Below are 18,933 nucleotides of genomic sequence, written 5' to 3' on the forward strand. Positions count from 1 at the left end.
CATTGCAGTAAAGAAGATCACACTTGTCCAATGTACTGTATTGTGTAAGGGTGATAGTGGCTATCAACAGCAGTTCCTCCCATGATTTCGTGATCTGCAGACATGTGAACAACTGATAAAGCAATGACAAAGTGTTTAAATGCAAGGAAATAACAGTGCAACTGCTTATTTGTTCGCAGTTCAGTTATAAAGATATTTCAGCATCGTGGAAAGTGAAATCCGACTAGTGTATGAAGGTCACCAATCTGTTGAAACATTTATTGTGCACCCATAAAAAATATCGATAGTCACCTGGTACTGCAGCAAGTTCTCTTAACATGTTAGTATGGCCATGAGTAGAATGCCACCAAGCTGCCCCCACTGCTGCTTCCTCTTTGTAATGCAGCGACTGGAATGCCAATACATGCAAGTTCAGTGCAGGCTTGTTCACTGCGAAGGTAAGAGTTCCAACTGATACATCCTGGCTAGACATTGCACAATAATATTGTGCTAGTTTTGGCCTCATACTTTCGCACAGTATTATTGTGCAAAGAATATTTAGCAACTGAGGGCATCTTTACCAACGAAGAGGCTTATCTTTAGATGAATCAATGATACTCAGGAGAGGAAGATTGTCCTGTAGACTATTATACCAAGCAAAAGGCACTAAAATGTACTTGCTGAGTAACACAGATGGCTTTAAAAATAAGTGTATTATGCACACGGGTCTGCTTCACAATAAATCTTATGCTGAAACGGTTGTTTAATATTTGTTGAAGGAGAAGATGCATGTTGGCCATCCCTCGTGTGATCAATTACACTCAGAGGGGGGAGGGGGGGGGGGAGGGGAGGAGAAAGACCCGCCATGAAGGAATTGTTAGAATGGGACGGAAATCAGTACATGTGACGTACATTTACTGACAAACAAATGTTACAATTTCAGAAAATTTGGACCTCTTATTCAACAGAAAGGAGCTTCACAAATGGAGCAAGTCAATAATGCGTTGGTCCATCTCTGGCCCAAATGCAAGCAGTTATTCAGGTTGGTGTTGATTAATGTCGTTAGATGTCCTCCTGAGAGACATCTTGTCAAATTTTGTCCAATTGGTGTGTTAGATCATTAAAATCGTGAGCTGGATGGAGGGCCCTTCCCATAATGCTTGAAATGTTCTCAATTAGGATGAGATGCGGTGACCTTGCTGGCAAAGGAAGGGCTTGGCAAGCACGAAGACAAGGCACAGAAACTCTTGATGGCTTGCACCATGATGGCAACAAAACTAGGCGTATAGTCTATGTACTGCTGTGCTGGAAGGGTGCGCAGATGACAACCAAAGCGGTCATGTTATGAAATGAGATGGCTCCCAGACCATCACTCCTGGCTGTCAGGCCATATGGTGCATGGCAGTCAGGTTTGGATCCCACCACACACTTCTGGCAACATTTTTGCAGCCGATCACGGCCTGGAATCTCATTGACTGGACTAGAACTGTCTTCAGTGATGGGACCCACCTCAAACAGTTCTTTCTCTTGAATAAATCAGCCAATCTGAAATTATAATGTGTGTGTCTACATGTACGTCACATCTAAAGATTTCCAGCACATTCGAATAACCCTTTTGTTGTGCATTGGTTTTTTCTTTTAAAGAGTATTACAGTAGCTTTGCATCACGTAAAACCTTTTTCAATCTGAAAACACACTACACTGGTACAATAGGGTTAACAAGGAGTAACACCACCATGGAAACTGTATATGTAAAACTGAATTATAAACATACTGCTTGATGTTAGCAAATGTATGATCAGAAAATGGGATAAATGAGAGATTAGTTGTATGGCGACGAATCCACATCAGCAAACAGCAACCAATTTTTACATGCAGGATACATAGGCAAGACCAGATGTATTATTTATATGAACGAAACACCATACGCTGGCCTAAAAAGAGCAGTCTTGCTGATTGACATGCTACTTTTCAATTGACAGTACCTAACAACACATACTCAAAGTAAAATGACGCTTTAAGAAAACCAAATAAAATAGAGGGACTGATTCTTCCAATGGAAGTTCCATGAGAAATTAGGAAGACCACTTAATGTGTATTTTATTGTTTAGCAGTGGGAACCAACTGAACAGAAAAAGCAAGACACGAAGTGTAACAGTTGCATGGACCATGCCAAGTGCACAGACACAATGAACGAGTACAGAAAGAGCTCAATCAATCCTGAATTCTGTACAAACTACTGTGTGATTAAACAAGGCTAGTGAGGATTTTGTTTTGTAACATATATTATTATTTCCATAAAGATTTCTTTTCACCCTGTTAGTAACACCTGCCCTTTTTTCCCTCTTTGCTTCACCAAAGATGTCCATTTGCGTGTTGTCTGAATCTTACTTTCTTTGCATTCACAATTATCAGTGGTGATATCGAGATTGTCTTCAGTGATGCTTATGTGGTTAATTGTCAGTAACAGACACCTACAAAACACAGACTTCATGATTCTGCTCAAGTGTTATTTCAGCTTGTAGCACACACATGCTTACAAGTTTTCACGTCATAGGTTGATGGCTCATACTTAAAACTCACAGTGCGCATTAACATTTCCTGTCAAGCATTGGAATCACTTTATCAAAGACAGGTTTAATGTAGATTCCTGTTTACAAATACCGTGAGGATGTACACCTGAAAAATCAATTATATTAAATTTTCTCTTTCAGGGCATATGACCAGTACTCTTTCCAAGTAATACCAGTAATGGGGCAACTCATAGCTGGCCAATGGAAACCATATCAATACCTTGTTGAAAGCATCCAGCAGTTCCCCTCTCAGGTAAGCTCAACAGAAATGCAAAACAATACCAATTACACAATATACATATAGTGTGTTGTGTGTACAAGTGTATTGTGTACTTTTTATCATTTGTGTCAGTAGTTTTCAAAAGTCTTTGAACCAGATGTGGAAATTTGTGAAGACTTAAATTTATGATGTACACGTCTGTTTTATTGCGTATCTTATATATTTTTTTCTGTCTTCTGCACAGGATGCGTTCAAGACCATTATTGAAAACGCTGGCTTCTCTTGTGTTACATACGAGAATTTGACTTTCGGGGTGGTTGCAATACATTCTGGATTCAAAACCTAAATGTGTAATTAAAAGAAAGTAATAAAGGTATAAAAGGTTGTTTGAAAATGACTTTTTGAAACTTGTGATAAGTAATTTAATGTAATTTGCATCTATATCTTTTATAATACACATTATAGATGTGGCCATTACTCCACAATTTAGGAGTCACTTTAGAGAGCACCAAACTTTTAACCTAAACACTCAACCAGAGTAAAGAATACAGTTCCACTCAGTATCATGTATTTTACTGTGGAAACAAATGAGTGCTATTAAATGACTTATGTTGTGCGGTGAATTTACAAGCACTCTCAACAAACTTCCAATAAAAATTGATCAGCTTTCCAAATAGTACACCTTTTCTATAAGAAATGCACAAGCATTGCCAGAACAAATCATTTTTAATGATATATTAGTCATTTAATAATTTTTTTAGCAACTGGCTACATCAGAAATGATTATAAGAACAGCTGCACATGCCTCTTAGGTAATCTAAATAAACAATTGCATCAGAGCTGCCAAATAAAAAGGAAAGTATGGCTAATGGAACTCTAACATATACACAGATCATTCAACTTCTTACATGACTATGTAGGAAAGTCATAAGAAGAAACAGTACAATACTGGGACGAATATGTAAACTATGAAACAAAACAAAAAATATGAATGTATACTTCAAAAGGATATCACTTAAGAATTAATAATGAACACAATCATGGAACAAAGCTGCAGCCATCTTGCACAGCTTTAGTTTGAACTCTCATGGAAACAAAGCATTCAAAAAACAAAACATTTATTTTCTTCTATTGTGTAGTCAACCCCCATCTCAAACTGCAGTGTCACAAATTTATATAAGAAAGTGAGCAAAACACCAATACTGTAATAATTTTGACATTTTAGAATTATTTTTTTGTTTTCCTTTAAATCCAATAGTAATACTGTCAATGTAATTCAATACAAATTCTTGCCTTGGAAACAAGTCATGGAATATAACAAAACCAACAATTCTACGTACAGGTAGCAAAGTATGAATAGTTACAAATTTTTGAACAGTATGAATGCATTTCTCCCAGTGGAAATGTGGTTTGCAAATATAGGACGGACTGCTGCCAATTACCCGCTCTTGAACAGCAGTATCGCTACCTGTCCTAAATAAAAGTAGATAAAGTGTCGTGTCTCGTGGGTCACATAACTTCCAAAGTTGCGGCCCACAATGCAGTGCCACGTTGGGTTGTACTTCTTATCAAATTCTTTCTTAATATAAGCTGCTATGTCCTGGACACACAAAAAGTAAAGAAAGAAAATTAGTATATGACTTATTCGCAGCCGATCACACACGCGCGCATGCATGCACACACAAACAAACAAAAGTAGAAATCAAAATATAATCCAGAATTGTTTCACTGAACTTTCTGTTGTCTGAACCAGAGCCAAGTGACTACATAAGACTTTTCTGCTGTACTCTGGACAAAAAGGAGAGTAAATATCTAAGAACTTCCTTCTATTCTGAAATAAGGAAAATCAATGATTGTAAGGGGAGCGCCACACCATAAGCAATCAAACTGTTCAGCTTGTCACACATGGCACTACTGTCAAGTGCTGATTTTGACTGTCAGCTTCAACACCATACTTGTTACCAATCAACATACAATTTGCTACACGGCTTGTTTATCTGCACAGTACATTTACTATCCGACTGCTGAACAAAATGTTCAGATATCTGCAAGGCTACTTCACGTGTACTCAGAGGGGATAATCTGAACTCTAATGCTCTACTGCCCACTGCTTTGTTACTGACCCTAGTCTACTAACACGTACCGAAAATTTTTTTCTTTTTTTTTCATTGTACCTACCTACAGTTCAACATCTCCTTTCCGAGGTAAGTAGCAATTTATCCTTTTCCCAAAATTACTGTAATTCCATCCCGGGCTTTACATTGTTTCAAAAAATGTAAAGTAGGAATGGTTTCCTGTACATTACAACTGTTTAATGGCACCCAGATGCTGTTGCTACACTCTTAGTAACTCACAAACACTTAAGCCAGCAACATAATCTCTGAGAACTATAAGCACTGAGCACAAAGTTCATACAGAACAGTGCCAGCCATGGTCAACACATTTGGTAGTGTACTAACTCATATCCATCTCATCACAATTTTTGCCAATGACAATTGGTTACCATGAAGTTGAGCCTAAGATGGAGGAAACTTTGTAAAACTAGCTCAGATACTGAGACTGGGAGGGATGGTCACTGACTTTCTTATGATGATCAACATGGCACACCAAATTTGAAAGTTAACCTGAGGTATGGGGTGTTGGTGGTGGGTGGAGCTCAAGTAACAAAATGAACTGTTACCTACAACAATTTAACTGTTACCTACGACAATTTTGAGCCTGTTATTCACTCTCTATTTACTTAAAAAAAAAAAAAAAACACAAATTAAAATTTGAAAACATACTCTCCATTTAATGCAAAATAAACACTATATTTCTGGCACAACACCCAACTTTTCCATCACTATTCACAACAGAACATGGATAGTCACAAAATATTTTGGTTATAATACTACGCATTCATATGTTCATGATATTGTACAATTGTAAGCAACTTTATTGTAATCAAAAGCAAATTCTTCAACATACATACATTCGCAAGATTATTTTATATGAATGCAATCTGTTAGTGCATTTATTTATTCATTCATTCATTCATTCCCAGGGATCCTTTCAGAATGGTGTAGCATTTTTCATAATACAATGAAAACAAATATAACCAACAAATATACACAGAATATATGCTTTATGAGAGTAAGAGTTAAATTTGTTGACTTTGCTAATTCACAACCAAATTGTCACAATCCAACCTAATCTCTATCTTGGGCTATGCTACAAGATTTCAAGGTGTGTGTGTGTGTGTGTGTGTGTGTGTGTGTGTGTGTGTGTGTGTGTGTGTGCGCGCGCGCCTTATCTCCAAACAAAATAATGCTTTGGTGACTGAATCTATATTTGCTGTTCCAATATCTGCTTCACATATACTACATTTCATCATGGCAATATGCACATTCTGTTTTTTAACTGATTCAGATAATTTTAACTTGTGGCAATCTGTCAAAGTAAAAATATTGGTTCCATATATATTAAGTGGCAACATAAATGCTCTACTTTTTATTACATAATAGAAAAACTGTTGCAAGAATTTGGGTGCTTTACATGTACATATATTTTGCATCACCTAAGAAGGATGTACTTTAGGGTCTAACTTACTGCCACCAAGTTCATTGAAGATTGGGCACATCTTCAAGATGAGAAGGATATTGGCTGTTTTTAAAAGATCTTGCATGGTATTTGCAATAAGTGGCCTGGTGAAACTTTAGATAAAAGGAACCTTTACTGGAATAGAAATTGAATGTAAATTCAATGACTCGACCAATGCACCACCCCAACTTGCTCAGCAATTCCTTAGTAAACTCTGAAATATGCTGGGTCAAATGCAACATTACCAACTTTACATAAAATTATTGCTTTGGAAGAATAGTTTATGCCCTCACTACGCATTCAGGTAACATTCAAAATTTCATTGATGGAATTTCAGAACTAAAAGCAGATTTTATGTTATTACATCAAATGTAAAATGTTAAGTTATACAGAATATACATGAACACGATTAACAGCTTCCACCAACAAATCCAAAAACTTATTAAATCCTTGCATCAATATGCAAGTATGGTGGTGCAGTGGTCAGATACTTTACTCCTTATCGGACGATGACAACACACACCCCCCAACTGGTCTATACACATTTTGGTTTCCACTATTTCTCTAACAAAAAATACTAGTTCTTTGAAAAGGGATTGGCCAATCTCTTTATGATTTTGCCATTCCTCATCCCACAAATTAAAGATAGTTGTTTCTAAAAAGGGATGCTACTTTCAAATTTTGGACTATGAACATATATGTATAAAGCTATCACCAGGTGTTTCACAGGCATTGTCCAAGTGGTTTGCTGATTTTTTCTCTGAGACGATAACCAAATCAACAAATTAATTACGTGGGGACACATTAACATGGGTTCGTAAACACAGTTCTGCTTTACTCTTTATATACCTTTGGCATAAACTTCGTGATTTTTAAAATTACCTCATACATGAGCGCTTAACTGAATGAGGTCAGAAGTAAAAACCAAACGCTTCAAACAACTTACCTTTTCAATGTTATATTTTTCTAATGCTTGTGTTGCACAATCTACTGCATCCTGCTGCATCTCCTCAGACATATCAGCATTTTTTATCACTGCTTTTCGGTCAGACATCGTTCTGGGCCTACAATTAAAACAGGAAAATTAAAATACCGACAACACACCATTAATGCAGACAACATACTATTAATGCGAGTTCATGCACAATTTATTTGTCGTAAGTAACACATGCAGGAAGCAACAAGTTAACCTTATTCATACTACAATTTAAAACTCACACCTGTCAAAAGTGACTAAGACATCTACTTTCATTTTACGGATGCAGTGTCTAAACCTGGTTTCCTAAGTAGAGCAACTTAATATAACGACAGAACGTGAAAATTTAGCTCTGTATTAGGATGCTGAAACTAAAACAAACAATAGGGGAGATGACAATGATGACGCTAGTCTGCCGGTTACAAACCGACGATACAATCCAATATTTTAAATATAATAGAGAAAATTGTCTTACCTTAAATTATCCTGTCCTCAATACACAAGACGCAAATTTTAATTTATAATGGTAACTACGCTCCCCCTTCAAAATACCTTAAAGACTAAGCAACATTGACTTCCCTACAATTGCGGGCAAATCCTCTTCATTGAAAACTGAATTCCTGCAACCCTATTGGCTGAAGCTTAGAGTCTTCTACCAGGGTCTTCTATCAGACCAGCATGCATTGCGAATCTGCGCTCTTCGTCGTCTGTCTCTTGCTTTCTCACTTACATGCATTCTTGCGTCGACACCGATAGTGTTTTGGAACCATGCAAATCAATATTCGATGACGACATGGTTAAATTTTTAACAAACAAAACGGAAAATGATGGCAAAGATATGACTAACTTCAAAATTACTGATGCACTAATGCTTTTCCATGCCATATTCTATTGGAACCGAACGTGCACTAAATTTTACTCTATTAGAATTTCATTACTGTACCAATTTATGTTCAATTTAATGGAGTCAGAAAATGTTGCTTTTACGGTACTGCTCATGGGCTGTTTCTAGAATCATAAAAAAGGTATTTCCGTCAAGTAGATCACAATCAGTAAACGGAAGTCAAATTTTGCAAACATTTAGAAACAAGCAACACATTCTTGAGTAAAGAACAGATACAGGAATTGCTGTAATAAGCGAAAACCATAAAACAAGTACACATACTAGTACTACTCAACTTTATGGGTAAATGAGAAGATTACTCACAGTTGCACTAGAGCTCGGTTATATATCAGCCGTACGGTGATGTATTCAGTAAGCAAATTTCGATTTAGGGTTGGTTCTTACAATATTCTCAAATTTTGACTGGGCTAACAAGCGAACTTGTATTCGCGGGAACTTCGTTGCGTTTGACACAACGTCAACAGTCTTTTCTTTATCGATCTTTCGCCTAGTGATCGTTGGACTAAATGAACGTATTTTCATTTTGCAACAGTTGGCAACAAGCCGTTGTAACAATCAATTTGGCGCCGGAGAACTTGGCCGCCATTTAACGCCATTTTAGTGTTTTGGTCGCGTGGATTTTAGATTGTGTTATTAATATTCACAGTGGAGGGAGATACAGAGAAATCTGATATGTCTTACGGTAGAAATGAATGTCGAATTTATGTGGGTAATCTTCCACCGGACATCCGTACTAAAGATATTCAGGATTTGTTTTATAAATTCGGGAAGGTAACTTTCGTGGACTTGAAGAATAGAAGAGGACCGCCGTTCGCGTTTGTGGAATTCGAAGATCCTAGGTAATGTAAATAATGGAATTGTTTTGACCTATGTGCTACAATTGTATGTATGGTGGTGCGTATTTATTTTTCTCATAATATATTATGTAATTCTGTGAATGGTTGCCGGTTAGGAGTTCCTTTTCAAACTGCAATGTGGAGGGAAAGTTTTTGGGTTTTTAGCGGTTGGGTTCGAAGAAATAAATGGTTTAGTGTTACAGATACCTATAGAAGACTTGACCATTATCTGATATACGTATTCCGAATCTATCTTGTAGCTTTAGGTTTTATGACGAAAAAATACGTTTAAATATGGGGCGACGGTAAATAGTAGAATAAGCTACGGGTCAGACTTACGACCACATCCTTTATTTGGCACTCTAGCCAATGTGGCCAGCTTTTGCCAACTCGTCGCCGGACTAGAATCTAGCAAACTGACTTAGACGCCTGGCTGCACTACAGATCAGTCTGTCGCCGCAGCCGAGATTTCAAAGGTGGTCCAACATCACTGACCATGTGCAGTTAGCTTAGTATATACTGTCGCGAAATTGCAAAGTTGTGAAAGAATGAGATTTCCTTCATATTTTACCTGCAATGATAAATAGCAAAAGAATTAGTAGTGCTTTGTGCATCACATGTACCAATTCCTTGACGTGAGAAGGCTTGAAATAACTAGGCAGTAGTTTCATAAAGTTAATTTATTCATTCTTTCGTTCATTAATTCTTAAAACTATTCAGCAGAACAGTAGGGTGATTTCATCCCAAATCATACACTGCATGTCAGTTAATCATGAGTTTCACAGGGAAAATGTATTCGACTTCTGTATGATACGTTTTAAGTAATAAGAATTTTCATGTCATTTTAAATTGTGGTCAGCCGTAGCCAAACTTCCACATTTTCAAAGAAATAATCTGCATTTTCTGTAGAAGACTTTTATTAAAAGTCACGACCGGTTTCACGACAGTAGAGAAATCATCCTTAGGTGATTCTTTTCGGCGATGATCTATTAATAAGAATCTTTATGAGCTGAGGATGCGTCTCATGCTAATTTGAAAGAGGTCGCGACTATTAATAAAAGTATTCTACAGCTAGTGCGGATTATTTCTTTCAAAATAAGAATTTGCAAGTTCTCTTGACTTTTCAAGTGTGGTAGAGTGTAAAATATGTTTTGTAGGCCTAAATTAACTAGTAAACCAAAAGTACTGAAGAGAGGGCAGACTTTTTGCTTTAAAGCTCCCTCTGCGGGCAAGCTGTGGTGTCACGTACTTATGGGCTTTCTTTTAACTGCGAATTGAAGAAGAAAATCAAAAATTTTAGAATGTTTATAATGTAATTTTTATTCAATTTGGAAAGCCACAGATTGCGGACGTTCCTGTTATAGAACCGCATACAGCTGAACTATTAAGAATGTTAGCTCTGTGTTCTGCAATGTAGGAAAAGATAGATTGCTACACAAAGCTTTTGGCCACAGCCTTCATCAGTAAAAGAGAAACATACACCTCGTGCACATGAGACCACTAGCTCTCTCAGATGGGCCGGAATACTGGGCATATGGCCAAAAGCTTTATGAATGTGTCTTTTAGTTGTCTGTCTGCAACTTAATGTGTCTTCTTTACAGTAAGTAGCAACCTAGGTTTTCCTACATTATTGATGTTCCTACCTGGAGTTGCTATTGTTTCATATGCTGTAGCTATCTCTGTTACATAAATATTTTAGTAGATATTTAAAAAAGTCATGTTTGTATGAGTGTACTCGAAAGTCTCAATCACAAAATTTGAGACTTACTGAGTGTATTATTTGGTTACAGTTAGTAGTTGGAGCAGTTGCAGTGAGGAATGATTTTTCTGTGTAAAGTGTTAGTTTTTCAAAATTCTTTGCTTTTAACGTTTCATCTCTTAACATAAAATAAGCATGTGGCAGTGCTGCTTTCACCTCTTCTGTTAAAAGTGTGTCTGAACTTGCATGTGAAACATCCTGCATAAGAGCTTTGTGTGGGTAGAACTTTTTGTGGGATATATATTGTCAGTGAGGTAATACAGTAGGGAAAGGATCATTGGCATTTATTGGCTGGGAATGAGATGGATGTATTTTGGAAACAAACACATGAAGATGGTGTTTATAAAAATAGATTGAAAGCTGTTTACAGTTGGAAATCTGGCTGAGTTACTGCAGAAATATCTTGGTCCTCAACACATCCATTCTGCAGGAATCCCTTTACTGTTGTGTATATGACAGTAAGTGGTGGGCAAGACAAACAGCTAGTCTCTTTCAGGAACTTAGGTCTGCTTTACAGACCTCATGGTTCGGCAGATGCTTTCAAATGGCAGTCGTCAATTTTTCAGTGTGCAGTTTGCATTTCTTAAATGCTGCTCTTGTTGGATTATCCTTGTCCTCATGAAAATTTAGCCTCGTTACACAAGTTCAGTGAGGAGCAGCTGGGAAAAAGTCAAATCTTTTCAGCTGTGTGGTACTGATTGCTGCAGTCTCTCTTCCTGTAGATTTTTTGTTGAATTGTTGAAATGTACACTCAAAAGGTAAAAAGATTGTGGACAACTAGTTCATTGTCTAGTAAGTTTTCAGATTCTTTGCCGTGTTTTTCACATGTGGAATTTTTATAGGGAAGTCCAATTCAAAGAATGTCATAAATCAGTAAAATCAAGAGAGAAGAGAGAAAAATCTGAAAAATAAGAGTAAAATGCATAAAGCTCACATGAATTTTCTATATCTAATATTGTTATAAAATGCCTGAACAAAATAAAAAAAAAAATTGCTTTCCCACTCACTTGTAATACTGTAAAATATAGTTATTTTGACTCGCAAATACTGATTGTGCATTATATTTACTGAGCAAATATTAAAATATTTTGTCATATCCTTTGACTTTTGAGTGCAACTTAAAAATTTATCACAGAGTGCACAGAAAAAAAAACATTGCGTACTGTGACTGTACCTTCCACAAGTAGAATGTCCAAATAATATCCCATGCAATTTTTAGAATATTGACAGTGGGAATTTTAGAGCAAATATTTTATAATGAATAAAAAATTTAGTTACGGCATTGATCTCATTGTGGACAGTAAGAGTTTTCACGTTGTCATTTCTGAAGACATTAAACAGCCTATGATCATTCATCTTTTCAAAACACACAGTTGGTGCTTGCAATAATTTAAAAATGTTCATATTTTATGATTTCCAAATTAAAGAAGCAAAGCAAGCTGAGAAGTGGTTGTGTGTCCAGAATGAAATTTCTACTCTGCAGTAGAATGTGTGCTAAAATGAAACTTCCTGGCAGATTAAAATTATGTACTGGACCAAGCCTCAAACTCCATACTATTGCCTTTTGTGGGTGAGTGTTGGCCTCAATGAGCAATCAAAGCAGAACTTACAATCTGTCCTCACAGCTTTACTGCCACCAGTACCTCTGGTCGCACCTTCCAAACTTGACAGGTCCTCACCTGCAGGACGGATTGTCAGTCGTGATTGGGTAGCTTGGTTGGTAAAGCACTTGCCTGCAAAAGGCAAAGGTCCCGAGTTTGAGAATCTGTCTGGCATACAGTTTTAATCTGCCAGGAAGTTGCAGATATGTTAATCATGTCTAATAGTAGCCTATTGTGAACAGAGAAATTTTCACAAATACCCTCGTTTGGATCTGTAACATCATAACAAAACAGAGAATGAAAATATTTGTCATTTTGATGAATGACATTTGAAAGTTTAACATACATTCTTTTCAGTAAAGGTAGAAATTGTGACACATACACTCTTAATGTATTTGATATAATATAATATAAGAAGTCCCAAACAAGCCTTCAGTTCATGACTTGTAATATGAGTGAAAGTCTCTTATATGACTAGTGATACGCATATCATTTCTCTGTTGGTTTCATTCAAAATCATTAACAACGTCTCTTCAGTTATGAAAAGTGAAAATGATGATATTTTTGTTTCGTCAATCCGTTGAAGAGCAAACTGCGTAGGTTCTGGAGCAGGACGAAGATTGTTTGCAGCCCTAAAATAAAGAAGTAAAATAAAGGAAAATAAACTAAGCTATAATTAAATACAATACACTAAAGTAAATTACAAAGACATACAATAAAACCTAAACCTGACAACGAGTAAAAAGTAAAGATATACGCCATGAAGCCCCAAGGAATGATGGACGTTTTCACCTTTCTAGACAATTGGCAACTGCACCCAATCAATCATCTATGGCTGGACCCAGTTTTGAACCTGGGAGCTCAACCATGACAGCCCTGTGCACTAGTAACTAGACTGTGACATGATGTAATAATATATCCCCATAAAATAGTTAAATTTATTCTGCTCACCCTACTTTTGACTCTGCTGGAGGATTTGTAGATCACTGTGTATCATTATGTGAAATATATACATCTCCAACTACATTGGTTTCTGTAGATGATACTCCCCCTCATCTCCTTGCATCACATCACTCTCCTCACTTGAATCAGCAAGAAAATCTTGAAAATCAGGATCATTGACAGGATCCTCTACCATTTCATCATATGACTCATTCAAAAGCCTTTCTAACTGATCACCGCTTAGAAAATTGATGCACAAAATCATATTAATGATGTTGTTATATTGTTACAACAATGTGAAATGCCTCTGAAACATTGTAGACAACAATAACATTAATTTCAAATAAAATTTTGTTAACCCTTCAGTGGGTATGCCATTCATACTTCCATGAATGGGTGCGTTGCGGCTTTTACACAGCAGTTAGTATTACATTTGTAACCTAAGGAAAAATAATGTTTATATAATTGCCAGTTAAATTGTATTGGAGAAACATAACATTACATGGCTCTATAAAAAATAAACTTTTTTTTGTATGTTGCCTTCACAATTGTATATTATTGTAATTTATAACAAGCCGATATTCTTTATTGCCTTCATAGTTCTTTTAATTATATCATTTAATTGCACTGATCCACGTGAAAAGAAAGTAACAATGGAACACATTATGAAATGCAGCGTTCGTAAATTCCGATTCCTGTTTATGATTGTGAATAAATTAGTCAACTTCCATCTGCAGCTCACTTTCACATTGCACACATTTTATACCTTATGACATTATGTTTCTTGCATACATTTTTCTTGCATTTCATGTGTGTTATTTTGGTTCTGTTGTTCTTATGCCTGCCACACACATAACAAATTCCAGGTTTTGTTGGCTCCTTGGTTTTTCTTCTTCATGCCTATACTTAGTCATGAAGGTGTGAATATCCTTGGGAAGCGTGTCAAGTAATGCACGTTGATTCAGATATTCTTTCATTAGGCCCGAGTAAGATGTTTCAAATAGATTTTGTCTTCTTTCTTTATTATCAGGATTGCTGAATTTGAAAACAATGTTTGCATTTATCCCAGCAATATCGAGATGTCTGTAGGAAAGTGCAAGTGGCCATCGTCACGTTACTCTGGAAGTACTGTAGTATGAGCACATCTGATCTACAGTTTCTGCTCCTTTGGTGGCATTGTAGTCCAAATTCACTCTCAATTTCTTAGTCTCTTGATCTATTTCATTTGTGCTGTGCATTGTCAATAAACATAGCTTTGTTCTTTTTAGGAACATTCAAGATCATACAATAATCGCCTTGAATACCGAAGAGACATTGCTGGATTTCTCAGGTTTTATTTGTTTGGAATTCTTGAGGTATTTCCTTCTTATTTTTTTCTATAGTTCCCAAGAAAGTCAAACCTTTGCCCAGTAGATTTTCAGCCAGGTAGCAACTGTAGCAATTGTCAGTCATAAGATTTCTGTTTGTTTTCTCAATTGGTGTCACTAATCTTTGCTCAACGTCATCAGGCTTGTTAGACTTCAGATAGGGTCGTGGCATCTGCTTGCCACAGTAAATTTCGAAGTTCAGGGTGTAAAATGTTGTGGCAGCATACAAGGCATAAATCTTGATCCCATATTTTGCAGGCTTATTAGGGATATACTGTGCAAATCCGCAGCATCCTCTGAAAGGATGCAACATCTTGTCAATAGTGACAAACTCTCTGACATTGTAGTTATTAAGGCAGTTGTTGACAAACTTTTGATGGAAGTCCCGAATAGGTGCTAGTTTGTCATTCTTTAATTCCAGGTATCCAGGTCATCAAACCTGAGCTCGAAGCAGAAAGCAAAAGTGTTTATAGCTGAAGAGAGCTCGTAAAATAATCATTCCTGTACCATCTGCATCCCACAGTTCACAGCAATTTGTGTGTCCTCCATTCTTTATACCTGTTAGATATAATGCACCTAAAAGAGCCTTTATCTCTGGTTTTGTGATGTCTCTGCAGTCTAGTTCTCTTGAATCTTAAACTTCAGCTCTTTTACTATTATCGATGTATCTGTTTGTATTTTCCACAATGTTGTCAATCATCCCATCAGTAATAAATAGATAAAATGCATCAATTTCTTTTTCCGTAATTTCAGCACTTGCTTTTGGACCTTTTAGGATGTTCTTGGCTTTGGTTTTAGAAGGAGGAGGAAGCGATCACTCATCCAAATAGTTTCTTTATCTTTTCCTATGTAATTATCTGTTTGTTGTCTCCCCTCTTCAATCAGGTGGTCATCTGTTTCCTCTGTTGATTGTTCGGAGTCACTGCTGTGGTTTTCTTCTTCTATAACTTCCTCTTCTGACTCGGATTTATGTGATTCTGACAATTCTTCTAATTCTTCTTCTGACAATTCTTCTAATTCTTCTTCTGACAATTCTTGTAATTCTTCTTCTGACAATTCTTGTAATTCTTCTTCTGACAATTCTTGTAATTCTTCTTCTGACAATTCTCACAATACTTTCTCAGTCTTCAGGACGTACAATTAGACGGCGCCTGTCAAATGCCTTCTCTTTCTCCATTTCCACGCTTTTATGAGCTAATGAAACACGTTTTTATAAAAGTAATGTATTGTAGCAAATCAGTATCCAAGGTTGTAAAAAGTAATAAAAATTGCATATGGAAACTTTGATTAAATTCGAATATTCACTATATACTAATATAAAAGCAAGATTGCCTTGAGGCAAAAGAAAAAGACAAGTATTGATAATACTTACATTACAAGGCGCATAGCGGCAAATGTGCCACAAACACAAAACTCGCGTTTCAAACAACAATAGTGACCAAACTGCTTGAAAGCATGAATCGTGCAAATGTAGTAAGTGGAGACACCTGTTAAGAATAACAAATACGTATTTGGACGTGGACGCAACGTAACGCTATCTGTGATACTAACAGAAAACTAAATCTTGCGGCTAACTGCCGCGTGTGTGCCCGCACAAAATCATATTAGTGATGTAGTTGTTATGTATTCTTACAAGGTGAAATGCCTGTGAACCATTGTAGACAACAACATCAATTTCAAATAAAATTTTGTTGGAATTCAAATGACGGTTTCTGCTTGGGTCTAAAAGACCTGTTCACGGTGTGTCAAAGCATGTCTCCCAAATTGTTTTACATTTTGATATAAAGATTCAGGACAACATAAATTATTACATGTCTGAAGATTTATCTAAGGTCCAGTTAAGAGCATAAATATTAATCATGGTTTTATGTTAATTTTAGTAAACAAACTGGGTTATCTAAACCCATTCCCAATAGAAAGGTTAAGATGTATCTGCAGAAGGCACTGGACCAGTGGCGTAGAAAGTGCTTGGGCAGGGGGATTGAAATAGGGCACCATTGTCTGTATATGTTTTTCTATGGTGACGATCAGGTTGTTGCAGCAAACGATGAAGAGGATATATTTTATATGCTTAGGAAGTTTTTGCAAGAATACAGAAACTGGGGTTTGAAAATTAATTTTGAGAAGATTGAATATGTGTAGTGGAGAAGAGGGAAGTAATCTGGACATGCAGACACTTTATTAAAATGTGTAGAGTGTTTAAGTACCTGGGTAGCATCCTTTCATGTGTTGGAAGATGTGACAGAGATGTCCAACAACAGATAAGGCAGGGAAGTGTGGTTATTCAAAAAGTAAACCCTGTATTTTGATCATCGAAAAAGAATGTAAAGGTTAAAATTCATTTATACAAATCCATTGGTGAACTGATAACAAACTATGGGAATGAGTGCTGAGATCTCACAGAAAGAAATTTTATTTATTTTTTATTTATTTAGGTTTTTTTGCATGGTGACATCAATATGATGGCTTTTGCAAAGGTCAAGTACAGTTACAACCATGAAATACATTTATATCTTAACCTTACAGGTAGTAATTAAGGAGTAAATTGATGCTTGTCAAAATACCTTACATCTTACACTTATTAATACAGCCAATTATTTTTTATATGTTGTTTTACAGCTCTTAAACTTAACCATTTAAAATTCATTGAGGGAATAGACACTTTTAAATTCTTAGTTTTGATTGGAATTGGTTTTTATTGCTGTTTTTCGTGGACTCTTGCAGTTTATTATACCATAGGAGTCCGTTAGTATATGGGCTCCGGTCAGTCATTTTTAATCTTGTTCTTTGTGGGTAGTAATTCTCTTTGGACCTGGTGTTGTGGTCATGTATATCACTACATCTAGTTACTTCAGTTTTCTGTGAGACAAAAAAGTAATTAATTTATAAAGATACAAAGAGTATATGGTGAAGTACTTGTGTTATCTGAAAACATCATGGCAACAGTCTTTATAGCCTAGTCCATGTATAATCCTTAACCCTCTTTTTGTAGCAATATTACTCTGTTAAGCTGAATGTCTGCAGCGCAACCCCGTATTTCTATACAGTAGCTAAGATGGGGATAGATTGACCCATAATACACAGTTTTAAGCGTGTGGGTGGGCACCATTTTGGACAGTTGGCTAAGAAGATACAGCCCATTGCTGACTTTTTAACATACAGCATTAATGTGGCTAATCCACTGGAGGCTTGAGTCCAGATGGGTCCCTGGAAATTAACACTCATTTGCTTCCTCTGCCACTGTGCCACATACCTCATTTATGCATGAGTGATGTGAGCTGCCAGTTGTAAATATTACCATCTTTATAAATAGATACTTAGAACTTCAGAAATTGACCATGTGAGAAGAGCCTGTAGGATTCCCCAACTTGACCACATATGAAATAAGGAAATAAGAGAGAGGACAGTCTCATCATAGTATTACAGATAAAGCAGAAGAAAGACAGGTAGTTTGGTTTGTGCTTATGGACGAAGACAGATGGTCCAAGAGAGTATTTTATAGCAACATCCTGGAAGGAGAAGAACACGGAAAGTGTGGCTAAGTGGTATCCTAGAACTGATGGAGAGAAGAGGAATGGAAGAGGATGAGGAAGAATGGCGAGTTGAGGCATTTAACGGCAGAGATATGGGATGTGGTCACAGCTTTAGGATGACTGCAAAAAGAAGTAGAAATATCTTAATAGGTGAAAAGGATGAGAATGCTAATAATTCTGAACATGGATGGGGGGAAAAAAATCAGAATGTGAAAGATTTACTCTGACTCGGGAAAGATCCTTATCTGGCAGTGATATTGCCGACTAGTACACAACACGCCACAGGCTCATTTAATGGCGGTGGAAGGGAGGGGGGGGGGGGATGATTGGTGTTGTTTGGCCTTCATTGATGGTAGGAAGCACGACAGTGGCTGGATTTGCAGCAGCTCTAGGGTTGGTGGTGTGTGAGAGGATATCATAATTACTTGTGTTTAGTGTGAATAACTACAGTAAGAACTGTTCAGTCTGGTGAAGTAAATGTTGCAAAGTAACAAGCTGCTTAATTAAAAAAAAAATATTCTTAGTTGGGAAAAGAATGGTACAGTGATTTGGTGTGTCAAATTTCAGCAAAGAAGAATGAAGTGAAGATAATATGAGGCAGAAAATAGCATACAGCAGTACACTTTTGGACAGTAGGGTTTCATTTTTAAGAAAGTGGAGATAA

General features: G+C 36.6%; 3 protein-coding genes across 4 annotated transcripts in view; 2 read left to right on the forward strand and 1 right to left on the reverse strand.

Annotated features, from left to right (window-relative positions):
• LOC126419194 (2-methoxy-6-polyprenyl-1,4-benzoquinol methylase, mitochondrial) overlaps positions 1-3,166 on the forward strand; it is a 179,367-nt gene extending 176,201 nt beyond the window's left edge. Inside the window, exons 4-5 of the mRNA XM_050086327.1 lie at positions 2,694-2,805; positions 3,017-3,166. Coding sequence (XP_049942284.1) covers positions 2,694-2,805; positions 3,017-3,118 — 214 coding nt within the window. The 3' untranslated portion in view covers positions 3,119-3,166. The remainder of the gene's footprint in view (positions 1-2,693; positions 2,806-3,016) is intronic.
• A 14-nt stretch (positions 3,167-3,180) lies between these two features.
• Positions 3,181-8,692, reverse strand: LOC126419196 (dynein light chain 1, cytoplasmic). Of its 2 annotated transcripts, none has more exons than XM_050086331.1 (3): positions 8,535-8,692; positions 7,298-7,415; positions 3,181-4,372 (listed from the first exon to the last, which is right to left on the reverse strand). In XM_050086331.1, the coding sequence occupies exons 2-3, from the start codon at positions 7,403-7,405 to the stop codon at positions 4,211-4,213; spliced, it is 270 nt and encodes an 89-aa protein (XP_049942288.1). In that variant the 5' UTR covers positions 7,406-7,415; positions 8,535-8,692; the 3' UTR covers positions 3,181-4,210. The 2 variants fall into 2 exon arrangements, with proteins under 2 accessions (XP_049942288.1, XP_049942286.1); XM_050086329.1 differs by lacking the exon at positions 8,535-8,692 and adding an exon at positions 7,803-7,976.
• A 78-nt stretch (positions 8,693-8,770) lies between these two features.
• Positions 8,771-18,933, forward strand: part of LOC126419195 (serine/arginine-rich splicing factor 1A) — an 88,490-nt gene continuing 78,327 nt past the window's right edge. The window contains exon 1 of the mRNA XM_050086328.1: positions 8,771-9,070. Within this exon, the coding sequence (XP_049942285.1) occupies positions 8,904-9,070 (167 nt within the window). The 5' untranslated portion in view covers positions 8,771-8,903. The remainder of the gene's footprint in view (positions 9,071-18,933) is intronic.

This window comes from Schistocerca serialis, chromosome 9, assembly GCF_023864345.2.
Source record: "Schistocerca serialis cubense isolate TAMUIC-IGC-003099 chromosome 9, iqSchSeri2.2, whole genome shotgun sequence".
Classification (NCBI taxonomy): domain Eukaryota; kingdom Metazoa; phylum Arthropoda; class Insecta; order Orthoptera; family Acrididae; genus Schistocerca; species Schistocerca serialis.

Bases quoted from the DNA above. Each gene is read 5' to 3' on its own strand.
- LOC126419196 (XM_050086331.1), bottom strand. From the start codon at position 7,405: ATGTCTGACCGAAAAGCAGTGATAAAAAATGCTGATATGTCTGAGGAG. The intron at 4,373-7,297 runs GTAAGTTGTTTG...TTGTGTGTCCAG, and splicing joins AAAAATATAACATTGAAAAG to GACATAGCAGCTTATATTAA.